At 54.2% G+C, this 13,501-nt stretch overlaps 1 protein-coding gene across 1 annotated transcript; it reads left to right on the forward strand.

Moving 5' to 3' along the window:
* The first annotated feature begins 666 nt into the window (after nt 1-666).
* On the forward strand, nt 667-954 carry BX661DRAFT_190749 (uncharacterized protein). The gene has a single exon (XM_051537652.1). The coding sequence runs from the start codon at nt 685-687 to the stop codon at nt 922-924; it is 240 nt and encodes a 79-aa protein (XP_051388485.1). The 5' UTR covers nt 667-684; the 3' UTR covers nt 925-954.
* Nucleotides 955-13,501: the final 12,547 nt, after the last annotated feature.

Genomic DNA, 13,501 nt, shown 5'->3' on the forward strand with positions numbered 1-13,501 from the left:
CAGACCTGGGTCTAATTTCCTGGTGGTGGAAATGTCCGGCAGAATATTAGTAAAATTAAACCCGAACACTCGATCTTCCAGCTAGAGCATCAATTGTGGCAAAGATACCTAGTGTGCATATCTGCCGTCCTCATTGGTGTTTGCCCGCGGCCACTTTGGCAGGCCCGTCATCTTTGCCTTGTCGCAGATTTGGTAGTTGGGGGTGTTTGTTGAGATTGGAGTTCTCACCAACAATCGGCGTTTTCCCAGGTGTCAAGGATCCACCTGGTTCCCATTTGATCTGAAGGCCGTATTGTTCCTTGTACCAGTCATGCTGTTTATCTCTATGATCTCATTTATAAACACTGTTGCTTGTTTTGCATGATTACCTTGGGGTTTCTTGCTCAGTGTTGTGTACCTGTCCTTTGTCAGCCTCCTGACAGCCATGCCCCATATCCAAGTCCAGCTTTTTTGTCCTGGTAATGGCTGTTCTACACGCTTCTTGAGTTTCTCCAATGTGCCATCTGTCGGTCCTGGGATACACCTGGAGGTCTGTACATAATATTCAAAAGCAGGTGTATAAGATTATTGCCCCCCATACTGTAAACTCTACCCAGCAGTAATGATATAATCAAGTCATATTTGCAACAAAATAATTTTTTTTTATTATTTCTATCATAAATACATAAATAACTAATTAAAAAAATGTCAACTCTTTCGTTTACCCAAATGACCCAAGACTTACTCCGTCTGGAGTCACACCCTGTGCCGGCATCCTCCTTGCCTGCGGACTTGCAGCCTGTCAAAAATCTCATAACTGCTGTTCGATCAATCCGTTCATCCACAGACCAAGTTATTGATTCACGCACACGTATTGACCAGATCCAACAAGAAGCACAACAATTAGACACACTAATCAAGAAAAATAAAAAACTTGATGAATAATTAAAATAAAATACCAAAAAATTTTGTAGTCTTTTTTTTGGTAAAGTTTATATAAATAAATAAAATCAGAATAAAAAAATTCGATAATCAACAATGAAAAAGTAAAAATAAAAAAGAGAGAAAAAAAATCTAATGTCTTCTAGTTCCAGCACTTCGCCTAGTCATTTTCCTACCAATAGGCACATAATCGTCTTCATCCAGAGCATCTACAAACAGCTCCTCTTCAGAAGACGATAAAGATTCAGGCGGAGGTACTGGATACGTGATACAAGCGACCCGAACGACATTAAGAACATGCGCAGCACCAGGCTTTTTATTACCAGCAGTCTTGACCGCCTCCGCCACCGACATGGTAGAGTCAGCCAATCCACCAGTATTGTTATCCTCAAGTACGTTCAAAATAGGCTTTATGCTGCTCTTCTCAGGCGGTTCAGGAATGGGCGTGTTGAGAATCCAGGGCGTGCGCAATGTGGATCTGCTGCCCCACTGGACTTTGGGCCGCCGGCACTGCTTCTTACTCCGCCCGGTCACTGATATTGCTACATCCTTGGCAGTATCATTACCGCCAAAATCATTGCTCGGTGGCAGTTGTTGCAGGCTCGCACTAAGATCTATGGATTTCCTCTTACTCTCCAGCCCCTCCGTATCCATAAAAATCTCGTCCTCGCTATCAGAAAACGACAGTGGAGTCAAAGGCCTAGTATCCTCGCCAATCAGCGCCCCCATCCCTTCACCTTCATTTATCGGATTTAGTTCCAACGCCTCAGGTTCCTCCAGCTCATTATCGCCATCATCATACTCATAGTCCTCATCGTCCTCATCGCCAGAAGATGGATATATAGAGTACCGGTCATCATCGTCCATCATGCGTTTCTCCTGAGCCTTCACCTGCATCATCAGGGACGGCGACACCGGTCGTTTGCCCTCTCTCTGCACATTATACCGCTCAATCCGACAAGCCATATAGGTCGAATTGCGCCGTGTATTCAATTTGGTCAACCGGTCCAACTGCATCGGTCCCATCTTTGTCACCGGCTTCTTCTTCCCACCAGCCGCTGGTGTGTCAGGTTTAGATGATAGCGATGCCCTGAACCGCCTGTTGCTGCTACTGCTGCTGATGCCGCTCGCAGAAGTAGAAGAATTTGATGGTACTGATTGCGCTGCCGACAACGCACTTCTGCCAGTAGAAGTGTCCATATCCTTGGACGCCCGCCGAGACCGCAGTGACCGCAATCGAGACTGCACCGGATCATCATCCTCCTCTTTTACCACAGAAGCATTTGCCACGGATGTCTTCGCCGCCGAAGCAACATCAGCAGTTGCCGCCGCAGTCGCCGCTGCTTTCGCCGTCGCCACAGCCAACGGCGACGGTGGTGCGCCCTTAGACGGCAGCAACCCATGCTTACCAGGCGCCGCCCCCACCTCCTCCCCTTCCTTTTCCTCATTCACCACATCCATACCCTTATCCTGTTGCTGCTGCTGCACAGCAAAAGCAGCCAGGCCAAACTGTCCAAAACAAGACGCGTCAGACGACAATCTCAGCGATAGCCTCAGCGCGGCAGCATCCAGCGTCTCTTGGCCAGCCAGAAATGAGCCCAAAGGCGCAGCCATCGGCCCAGACAACGCACCGGATAACGGCGCCACAGGGCTCTCCATAATGCTGGTGCCCCCACCCGACATGGATGTCTCGTAAGTCTCACTGCTACTTCTGCCACCCACATTAGCTTCGCTGCTGCAACTCATCAGCGACAAAGTATCGGGCTGCGCAGAAGACCCTAAGGAAGACGACGACGACAACGGTGGCATCGGAGGCGCCGATGGCAGCATTAGCGTACACTCCGTCATGGAAACATCCTCAATGCGGTGACGCGGCGATTCCGCCTCAACCCCAGCCCCAGCCTCAGCCTCAACCTCAGCCTCAGCCTCAGCCTCAGCCCCAGCCTCAGTCTCAGTCTCAGCCTCAACCTCAGAATCAGACAAGATTTCGATAGTATCGTTATTGTCGTCCGTCTCCATCTCAATCTCGTTGTCCGACTCTACACCCATAGACCGCAATGGCAGAGCAGGCAATGGCGAGGATGGCGGCATCTGGGTAGTTGCCATCTTCGTAACCGACGCGGCAATACCCATATCATCATCGGTATCCGCTGCCGAAGCCGCAGCCCTTTCCTCCTCTGCCGCCGCTCTGTGCGCAATAGTAGTGGCAGAAGCCATAGACTCAGACTTATCCGCAGGTGATTCTGAATCGTGATGCATAATCGGCACCGATACCTGCCTCGCCATGACCGGAGCAGTCCTACTGATCATAGACTTTATCGAGTCCGACCGCACAACCCTTGCCGACTTGACGGATCCATTCCTCGATAAAGGCGAGCTCCCAGCCTTACCCCCACTAGCGAGTGCAGCGGCTGCCCCCGATGTTCCTCCAGCTGCTGCTGCTGCTTCTGATGAAAAAGCCGATGGGGATCGCGGCATACCAGCAATGGTGTTATAAGCAGACTGCGAGTTAGGCGGTGGCGGTGGCGGTAGCAAAGACCTAGGAGGAGAACTAACAATGGAGTATAACGAATGGCCGTGTCGAGTAGAAGTAGTAGTAGGGGAAATAAGGGGTTCGGAAAGTTGATTGCGATGGTTTTGGTGGTGGTGGTGTTGACGCATAGGCGATTTAGAAAGAAATGAACCCAAACCTGATTTGAAAATAGACGAAAGCTTGTGCGCAACCAATGGCTGTGAAGGCGTTATGGGGGAGTCACCTGCAAATTCCAAACCATTGTCTCGGATACTTAACGCTGGCAGCTATAGCAAAAACAAAAAATCAAAATCAAAATTAAATTAAATGCTTTATAGGTGGGTGTGGCGTGGCGTGGCGTGGCGTGGAGAAATTGACAGTAGTAAAAAACCGTGTGCGTACGTGAAGGCGTCGAACAACAAGGATAAAAAATACTCCCAAGAAAAATAAAAAAAGTGTGCGGGGGGAGGGGGGGTGAGGGAGGAAGTGGTTGGAAAAAAACAAAAGATTTTGAAACTTACTTTTTTGAAACTTTTCGGTGAACTGATCTTCAACGCACGTGGGTCCAACGATGCGGGGTTACTGCTAATGCCGACACTGCTAATACCACTGCTGCTAATACCACTGCTGCTGATGCCACTGCTGCTAATGCCACTGCTGCTGATGCCACTGCGCTTGCTCGGCGACGACTGTCTATGAAACCAGCCTCTGATGTTCAGTCCGCGGCGTTGAACGGGCGCTGCTGGCGGCGTAGGCAGCGATGACGACGACAGCAAAGCCAGCGGCGCCAAGTGCGCCAGCGGCGCGGCTGGTGCTGACGGAGCAAACCCGCGACCCTGCGGAAGCGGAAGCAAAACGGCCGGTGAAAACTTGGACAGCGGAGCCACAGGCACCGTAGCTGCCACAGGCACCGTAGCTGCTATAGGTGCCACAGATGCCACAGATGCCACAGGCGACCCAGGCGACCCAGGCAAACTCACGGGCTTCTTCAGCACCTTTTCCTTCTCCGGCTCGTCTTCCAAAGATACTCTTCCCTCGGGCCTTCCTTCCCTCAAAGTCCTCCTTCGCATAACACTCGCCGACCCCTTCATTGCCAAAACCTGCCAATCCCTCAATCTCCTCACAAACTCCTTTCGAACCAAAACACCACGGCATAATGATTGAATAACAATGGCTGCATGTGCTTTTTTGGGTGACTCTAAGAGCGGAGTTAAAGTAATAACATTGGCTTTTTTTCTGTTGCTGCTGTTGCTGGTGGGTTTAGCTTCTTCATCGTGCATGCTGCTGAGACTACCGTCGGTATCGTAGGCGGAGTGAATTGTTGATACGCTGCTGCTGTGCACGCTGTCAGAGTAAACGGCCTGTTGAAGCATTTCAACTAATTAATAAAACAAATTACTATTTACGTTTAGCTATGTATTTGTTGTTCTTTATTTGGGTTGGTCTTTCTTCTTTTTATTTTTATAGTGTATGCGCTGATGTTTTACCTTGCTGCTGCTGGTGCTGCTGCTGAAAATGGTCTGTGGCAGAAAGCCCAATAGACATTTAAATGAAAAAGAAAGAACAGTGATAATGATAGCAATATTATTATTTCTCTGGCTAGCTAAAGATAAAAATGAAAAAGAGAAATAAAATAAAAAGAAGCGAGACGCAAAAAAGAAAGAAAAAAGAGGGAGAGGTTATTCCAAATAGGAAAAGTTTCACAATATCGATTAAAAATAACAAATAATAAAAAGCACATGGGGGCCTGGCTGAGTGTCTGAGTCTCTTTCTCCCCGCTAATCGCTCACCCGCAAACCCAACTCACCCCAGTTGGGTTGGTCTTTCCCTATTGGTTTTTTTTTTTCCAGCTTGTCTCGAAAAAAGCTAGCGTTTATTCACCCAGAAAGAAAAGAAAAAGAAAAGAAGGAAAAGATGGTTTGGATTTTCCGTACAGGCGCAGACACAACAAAAATAAAAACACAAACACAAACACAAACAAACAAAAAAGACAGATTGAAAAGCAAGGCTAGTATTTTAGTATCTGCTGCCGCCAGAGTCGACGTATTCGGCCGAAAGCTTGCGCTCCATCATCCACAATGTCTCAGTGCCAATGCTGGCAATGCTGGCAATGCTGGCAATGTTGGCAGCATTGCCAGCCACCACCCTGCGGCCACCGCCCGCCCGGCCACCCACATTGGCACTGGCACTGGCACTGGCACTGGCACTGGCACTGGCACTGGCACTGGCACTGGCACTGGCACTGGCACTGGCACTGGCACTGCTGCTGCTGCCAAGCGCCCTGCTGCCAAGCGCCCTGCTTCCAAGCGCCCTGCCGCCAATGCTCCCGCCAGAAGCCGCCCTAGCAGCAGCAGCAGCGGCGGCGGCATTGCTGCCCTGGTGCATGATGCCCAGCCCGCCCGATCCGTAGTTGGGCCGCGCCATCTCGCTGGCGCGCATCATCGTCGGCATCAGCTCATTGGTCACCGGCGCCGTGCGCAGCCGCTTCACCAGCCCCGAAAACGTCCTGGCGCGCGGCCTCGCCAGCGCGTCATCGTCGGCCGCCGCGGCAAAGCCCTGGCCGCCGCCGGCCAGGACCGTCGCCGACGCCGACGCCGACGCAGCGGGGCTCAGCGGCAGGTCGCGCTTAAGCGAGGCGCCGGCCGCCAGCGGGTCAGCCACCTGCGGCGCACTCGCCAAGGCCTCGGCCAGCGCGGTGTCGTGCGCGTGCAGCTTGATCCTGCGCTTCAGGTCCTCGGGCAGCCGCTCGTAGATCTCCCGCGTCCGGCCGATCACCGACTCGGCGCGCAGCGGCGGCCACGACCGCAGAAACGCCATCGGCGCGCTGGTCGTCACCAGCAGCTCGCGCATCGACAGCAGCTGCGCGACAATGCACACGACGTTGAGGTGCACGCCGAAGGCCAGCAGGAAATCCCACAGCCGCACGACCTGCCGCAGCGGGCCGACGCAGGCGCTCAGCGTCATCGCCGCGGGGAACGCGTAGATCTTGGCGACGGCGCCGTGCCGCCGCAGGTGCGAGTACAGCGCCGCGTCGGTGTGCGCCAGGCACTCGTCGACAAGCTGCACGCACGCGTGGACGCCCGGCAGCGACGGCCGCGCGTACAGCGGACACTCCTTGCGCAGAAACTGCCGGTACGCGTAGAACCCGGCGCCCTCGCCCATCACGTAGAGGAACGGCGCCAGCAGCGTGTTCATGCCCTGCACGTAGCGCGGCGGGTCGGCCTGCGACCGGTCTAATTGGAAGGGAGAGGGGAGAAAGGCCAACGGGCCAGCAGATAATCAGTTGATTTGGCTTGATCGCAAACACAGGCGCACGCGTGCATCGCTTAATTCTTACCTGGCGCACACAGCAGTGCGTTGAGCACGCGCACAATGGCGGCTGTCGGCACGCTGCTGCGGAACTCGGCGTCGCCGCGCAGCGTGCGGAACGCGTCGTTGTTGATCTTGTCTGCGCTCAGCGACGGGCACAGCCGCAGCGCACGCGCATACCCGGCGAGCCCAATGTCGCGCACCTCGAGCATCGCCAGCCACATCATCCCCCTGACGCGCTGCACCGCCGCGCCGCTGCCGCCGCCCACAGGCAGCCCGCCGTTGCCCGCAATCAGCACGCGCAGCTCCTTCAGCGACGCGCTCACCTCGGCCCAGTCCTCGTGGATTCGCCGCGTCAGCTTGACCAGCTTCTGCCGCTCGGCCTCGCGCTGCGGCCGCTCGCAGTCGCCAGTGGGCCGCCCGGCCGCGGCGCTGGCGGCGCCCCCCAGCGGCGACAGTGGCGGCGACCCGTTGGAGAAGCTGCGCCGCCGCTGCTGCAGCGTAATGTCCGTTGTGAACCCGTCGTTGGACCCGATGGACCCCCGCGTGCGCCGCCGCTCGCGGTACTCCTCGGTCTCCACGTCCACGGCGTACTGCGTGTCAACCTTGGCCGGCTCCACCAGGTCCAGCCCGCCCAGCCGCGAGGGCTCGCTGGCCGGCACACGCAGCCGGTCGCGCAGCCGCGGCTCCTGTGTCTCGTCCTCCTCGTGGATGGCTGTGTGCATGCTGCTAGTGCCATTTGGAATGTTGCAATTGGAAACCGAATTGCTATTGGTGGCTTTGCTTTTATTGCTGCTGCTGCTGCTGCTGCTGCTAGTTTGCGGCGAGGCTGGCTGCTCGTGGAACTCAATGTCGCCAAGTCGTCGGCTGAGCTCCATTATCCGCGGTGTCATTCCGCGCCGGGGACTGGTGCTTCGTGCAATGCGCTGTTGCCTTCTCATTTGGTATAATAATAAATGAAAGCTATTTGAAATTGGTTAAATGCTGAGCGACAAATTAGGCATACAGTTTTAGTTTTAGTTTTAGTTTTTTATTGTTTTGTTTTGTTTTGTTTTTGGAAATTTTAATTAACAAAAAGAAGATAAAAAAAGAAGGGAGAAGGGGATATTGGGGCGGTTTTTTGTTTTTTTACTTTTATTTTTATTCACACACAAAGTCGATAAACAGATTGATGAATGCTATTGAAAAATGACAAAAGCCTCTCCTTTTTTTTGGGGAGAGGGGAGAGGTTATTTTATTTTTGCTTCTCCGCCTTTTTCATCTTTTAATTGTTCCGTTTACTTGAATGCGCTTTTGTTCAGCTGACCTGGAAATTCGTCATTATCATTCCCCCAATAAAAAAAATATGGAACTGTATGCAAAAGCCCAAACAGTTTTTCTATTTTCTGCACTCTCTTTCTGCTCTCTTTTTTCCATTTTTATTTTTGCCATTGCATAAAAGCTGCATTATTTTTTCTATTCTCATGCAACCCAAAAAAAAGGGGGGGGATGCAGCATTCGGTCCACACAAAGACCAAAAGAAACAATCATTTTTCCTGTTTTAATCTTGTTTTTTATTTTTGTTTTCCCTTGACTTTTACTTGTTTTATCATGTTTCTTTTTTGGGGTTGGGTTGTGGAATCCTTTATTCGGCTTTTGTATGTGATGCTGGGTATCATGATGTCAACAAATAATAAATATTCTTGAGATACATGCAATTGATCTTGGGAATATAGTGTGGACCTATATTATGTTGTCACTTACTTTTTTGTTTTGTCATGAATCAAATTGATCCATCTAGTGTATCAGGAGATCCATCACTCTTGCTCTAAAAAAAAAAATAATGAAGGAAAATAATTATCAAAATGAAATGTAAATGTGGCTCAAATAACAAAAATTAAATCGGTATATAAACAAATGAAATACCTGTCCTACTTACCTCAACAAGCCCACTCAAACAATACAAAACAATAAATATTCACACTATAGGGGGAAAAAAAGCAATAATGAAATTCATCTACTCTATTACCCTCCTCTGCACTAGTTTTGCTGCTGTCTCCAATGCAATCGTTGGACAATCGCAGTGCCAGCCCGATTGTCACGGAAAGAAGGCCCCTTGCCATGCTGAAGAGGTACCCTGCTACGCTAAGTTGGAGCCCTGCCACCAGAGCCACGGTCCTTGCCATATCAAGTACAAGCGCCAATTGCAGCAGCAGATTCCTAGCGGAAACACTGGCGGAACAGGCGCCTTCCCTGGCAGTAATACCGGCGGAACAGACTCATTCCCTGGCGGAACTGGATCCACTCCTGGAGGAGACACTGGTACAGGATCATTCCCTGATATTTTTGGTGATCTCCTCCCGAGCGGAAACACTGGCGGAACCGGATCGACTCCTGGAAACACCGGCGGAACCGGATCGACTCCTGGAAACACCGGCGGAACCGGATCGGCCCCTGGAAACAACAACGCCCCCATTAACAACAACAATAATGGCAGTGGCCAGCAGCCCAGCTCCGCAGCACAGTCCATCCCAGCATCAATCTTTGACAATCTCCCAGATTTCCTTGGGATTTCGTTCCCAGGCCAGCCGCAGCCCACCCCCACCGGTGCCGCCGCCAATTCTTCGCCCAATCCGCTCGCTTCTTCCCCAAATACGCTGAACCAGGGCCAAGGCCAAAACCCCAACAATCAGAATGACCAGAATAATCAGAATGAGCTCGGGCAGCAGACCGACACCGGCGACATCAACAACAATGATGGCCAAGAGGAAAATGTAGAGAATATCAAGACCATTGATAGTCGCACGAGTGCGGCAACGGCTGTCGACAATAATGGTTTGTTTGCTGGGTTTGTCGCGGTTGTTGCTGCTGCCATATGGGCATTCTAATAACGATAATAGTATTGTTTTCATTTATAGATGGCAAATGTTTTTAAGGATGACGTAACCTTTTTATTTTCATTTTGGAATATATAAGCACAAAAATCGATCAACGTAATAAATTATTTACATTTTTGGATGACCAAGGCCAATTTCGGGTTTTTTTTCTCATCTCTCTTTTCATCTTTTTCTTGCATTTTATTACACAAATAGAAATAGAAATAATAAATTTCCGCCATGCCTATCATAGCAACAGCTGATTCCACCATTGTAAAGCTCTCAAACATCCGCGGCGCAATCTTCGATCTCGACGGCACGCTGATCAGCACGCTCCAAGTAACCGAGCACGTCTACACGAAGCACAGCCAGATCCACAACATCGACCCGCTCCCAGTAATCCACTTCTGCCACGGCATCCCCACACTTCAAGTGCTCCAGGAATTCTTCCCCGCCACCACCCACACACCCGAATACGCCGAGCTCATAGAGCGAGAGGCCGCGGAGATGCTCGAGGGAATCGAGGTTATCCCTGGATCGCGCGAGTTACTGGAAGCGCTCGGTGATAAATGGAGCATTTTCACCTCGGGAATGCCCTTTCTCGCCTTGCCCCGGATGAAGGCCCTCGGGCTGCCGATCCCCAAAGTGTTCGTTACGCCCGTGGACATAACCAACGGAAAGCCAAACCCCGAAGGATACCTGCTGGCTGCCCAGCGCATGCAGTGCGGAGATGATGCCGCAGACTGCGTGGTTTTCGAGGACGCCGCCGCCGGCATCGCCGCTGGAAAAGCCGCAGGGGCGCTGGTCATTGGCCTGTGCACACAGCTCTCCGCCAAGCAACTGAAAGCCGCCGGCGCCGCGTACACAATCGAGGACATGACCAAAGTCGCCGTTGGATCAGGCGTAGGCGGAGATTGCTTGACTTTATTTATCGACGAGTCCTAGATTCTGGCTGCGATCAAATCCGACCGCAGTCGCCAGACCCAGGCCGATAGCGATGGTTTTCTAGACACGTCGGCTTTGTTCAATACAATATCTTGCAGCTCATCCACCACGGCTGCGAATGTGGCACCGTCCAGACTGACCACGCGCGGGTGGATTTCCGCAAGCAGCCGCGGCAGCAGCGCCAGCGGCACGGCAGCGACCTGGTCAGCCAAAACAAGGAGCAGCTCGCGGCGCCGCACAGCATTGATCTCGGCGCGCACCCGGCCAGAAGTAGGGCGATGCCCATCAGAGGGTATAGCGTCGATGCGGCCAAGCAGCATGCTCACGCAGTCCCAGGCCAGTAGCCGCGCGACATCCGCCGAGTCGCCGTCAGCGATCGCCGCCAGGCAGCGCACGCTTGCAGTGAAGGCAATGCGCAGCAGATTCGCTGAGATTCCCTGGTCCGGATACAGGCGCAGAACAAGGCCAGAGTACCACGGCACAGCCTCCATGCCCACCCGCTGCACGGCACCACTGCCCGTGCCTGCCTCGAGCACGGCCAGCACGAGCGCGTGCGCCGACTCGAACCACTCGGCGCCCACCTTGCCCACCACCTCGCCGCCGGCATACCGCGCGGCCAGGGGCAGCACTAGCATGGCCAGCGAGTTGGCCGAGATGAGTGGCACCAGGTGCTCGCACAGGTCCAGGTAGAACAGCACCAGGCAGCTGCGCTCGCCGCCAATCGCAGACACTGGCCGCTGCGCCATGAAGCAAAGGCAAGGCTGCGCGCCAAACGCCCTGCGCACCGCCGCATCCACGGCCGGCGCGCTGCAGCCGGAGATAAAGCGAACAGCCACAGTGCTCGCACGCCGGAAAGCCTCTGTGCCTGCGCGGCCGCCAAGCCGCAGCGTCACGAAATGCACGGCAGCCAGGCTGTCCACCACCGCGCACCAGGCGTCCACCAGGTCGCCCTCGGCGACACCCAGGTACGCATCGTCGACGAAGTACCGCTGCAGAATGGCGTCGAGCACGTGCAAGATGGCCAACGTGCGCAGCCCAGCGGCCGTGGCGCGGCCCGGCTGATTGCGCGAGTGCTCGGCCGACACGAGCACGTCGGTGGCATTGGCGTGCACCAGCTGGACCAGCCGCAGGACGTCGGGGAAGCGCGTCGACGCTGCTGTGGCCAGCGCAGACACCAGCCCCACTGCATGCTCCGGCTCCGGCTCCAGCTCCAGCTCCGCAGCATGGCCCGGCACGCGCGCCAAAAAGCCGCTCTGCGGATCAAATACCAGCTGCGCAAACCCCTTGAGCACGCAGCCGTCCTCCGCCAGCCCGCGCAGATGCTCGCCCTGCGGCGCCGCCTCGACACACACCGCCAGAGCGGCCCACAGCCAGTTTCTGCCCGCACATTCGCGGATAGCGGCCTTGGCCAAGTGCACAAACGCCGCCCACACGCGCTCAGCAGCCACGCCAGCCACCACCTCCAGCCGCAAAGCCAGCACGACGCCGCCGACCAGCGCCAACCCAGCAACTGTTGCCGCAGGATCACCACCACGCACAATAAGATGCTCAGCAGCAGCAGCAATAGCCTCCAGAGCGCCAGCATCCACTGCGCTTAGTGCGCTGCCTGATTTGCCTCCTGCCGCCCTAGCGAGCAGCATGCGGAAGCCGCCGGCCACCAGGTGCGCGGTGCTGTCGACGATGTTGCGTACCTGCTGGCGATCGTACTCCGCCTGTCTGCGCAGCTGCTCACGGTCGGATCTGACGCGAAATGTCGTGATGTACTGGCCCAGGCGCATGAGCTGCTGGGTGCCGGAGAGCATAACAGACAAAGCCGGGTCCCCTTGCAATTGGGCTTGCGTTTGTGTGTATTCTGCGCTCCATCGCGTGAGCACGTCGTGGGTTATTTCAGCCGCTATGTTGGGCGCTGCGCTTGTGCTCAGAAGCCGCGCTGCCGACCGGTGCTCCGAATTCATCACTCGATTAGAGAATAAAAATATGCAGAAAAGTATTTAATAGTATAGTAAAGTATTACAGCAGAGAAGAGAGAGAAAGAGAAAGAGAGAGCTGCGCATAGCAGGATGCACGTGAAATAAAAAGGATGAATAAATGCATGAATGCATGAATGCGCGTAGTAGGCCCAAAATTAGGAATAGCGCCTGGTTCTCACAGCGAGCCGCTGTACCGCATGAATGCAAGCGACACGACGAGAAAGACCATCGAGCCACCAAAAATGCCCATCCACGGCCACATAGTGTCCACCTCGGGCGTGTCCTCATGGCCCATCCACGGCACAGTGACGTTCATGCCGAACAGCCCAGCAACAAACTGCAGCGGCAGCAGAATGCCAGCCAAAACCATCCACTGGTTGGAAAACACGCCAGCGCCCACCGTAATCTCGCCCAGCTCCAGCGACAGCTGCGCCATGTAATTGGCGTGTGCGCGCGAAAGGACCATTTCGCACTGCGCACAAAGGCTCAGCAGCACCGCCAAGTGATCCAAGACGTCCGTCAGGTAATGCCCATAATCGTCCTCGCCGGGCCGCAGCCGCATCAGCGCGCGCACAACGTCGGGCTTGCCCAGGAGCACCCGCCAGATGCCCAGCAGCCGCCGCCGCGCAGACCCAATCTGCCGCAGCATCAATGGCTTTTCTGTTGTCGTCATCACCAGCGCGTCCACCGCCTGCACTTCCGCCTCCACTGCGCGCATCGCCGCCTGCAGCGCATCGGTGATCTCGTCGACCAGCGCATACGCAACATAGAACGGGCTGCTGGCCTGCGCCGACCAATGCCCGCACAGCCGCCCCAGAGTCCTGCGCACGTGGCCGCTGCCATGTGCATCGTGGAACGACAGAACGCAGTTGTCCTGGATGATGACCGAGAACCCCGCCACCTGCGGCCCTTGGTCCTGGCCCTGGCCCTGATCTTGATCTTGATCCTGGGCTTGATCCTGCGTGCCGAGCGCGCGGTAGATCAGCAGC

The sequence above is a fragment of the Kickxella alabastrina genome, assembly GCF_025024165.1.
Source record: "Kickxella alabastrina strain RSA 675 chromosome Unknown BX661scaffold_85, whole genome shotgun sequence".
Taxonomy (NCBI): Eukaryota; Fungi; Kickxellomycota; class Kickxellomycetes; order Kickxellales; family Kickxellaceae; genus Kickxella; species Kickxella alabastrina.

Bases quoted from the DNA above. Each gene is read 5' to 3' on its own strand.
- BX661DRAFT_190749 (XM_051537652.1), top strand. From the start codon at position 685: ATGTCAACTCTTTCGTTTACCCAAATGACCCAAGACTTACTCCGTCTG.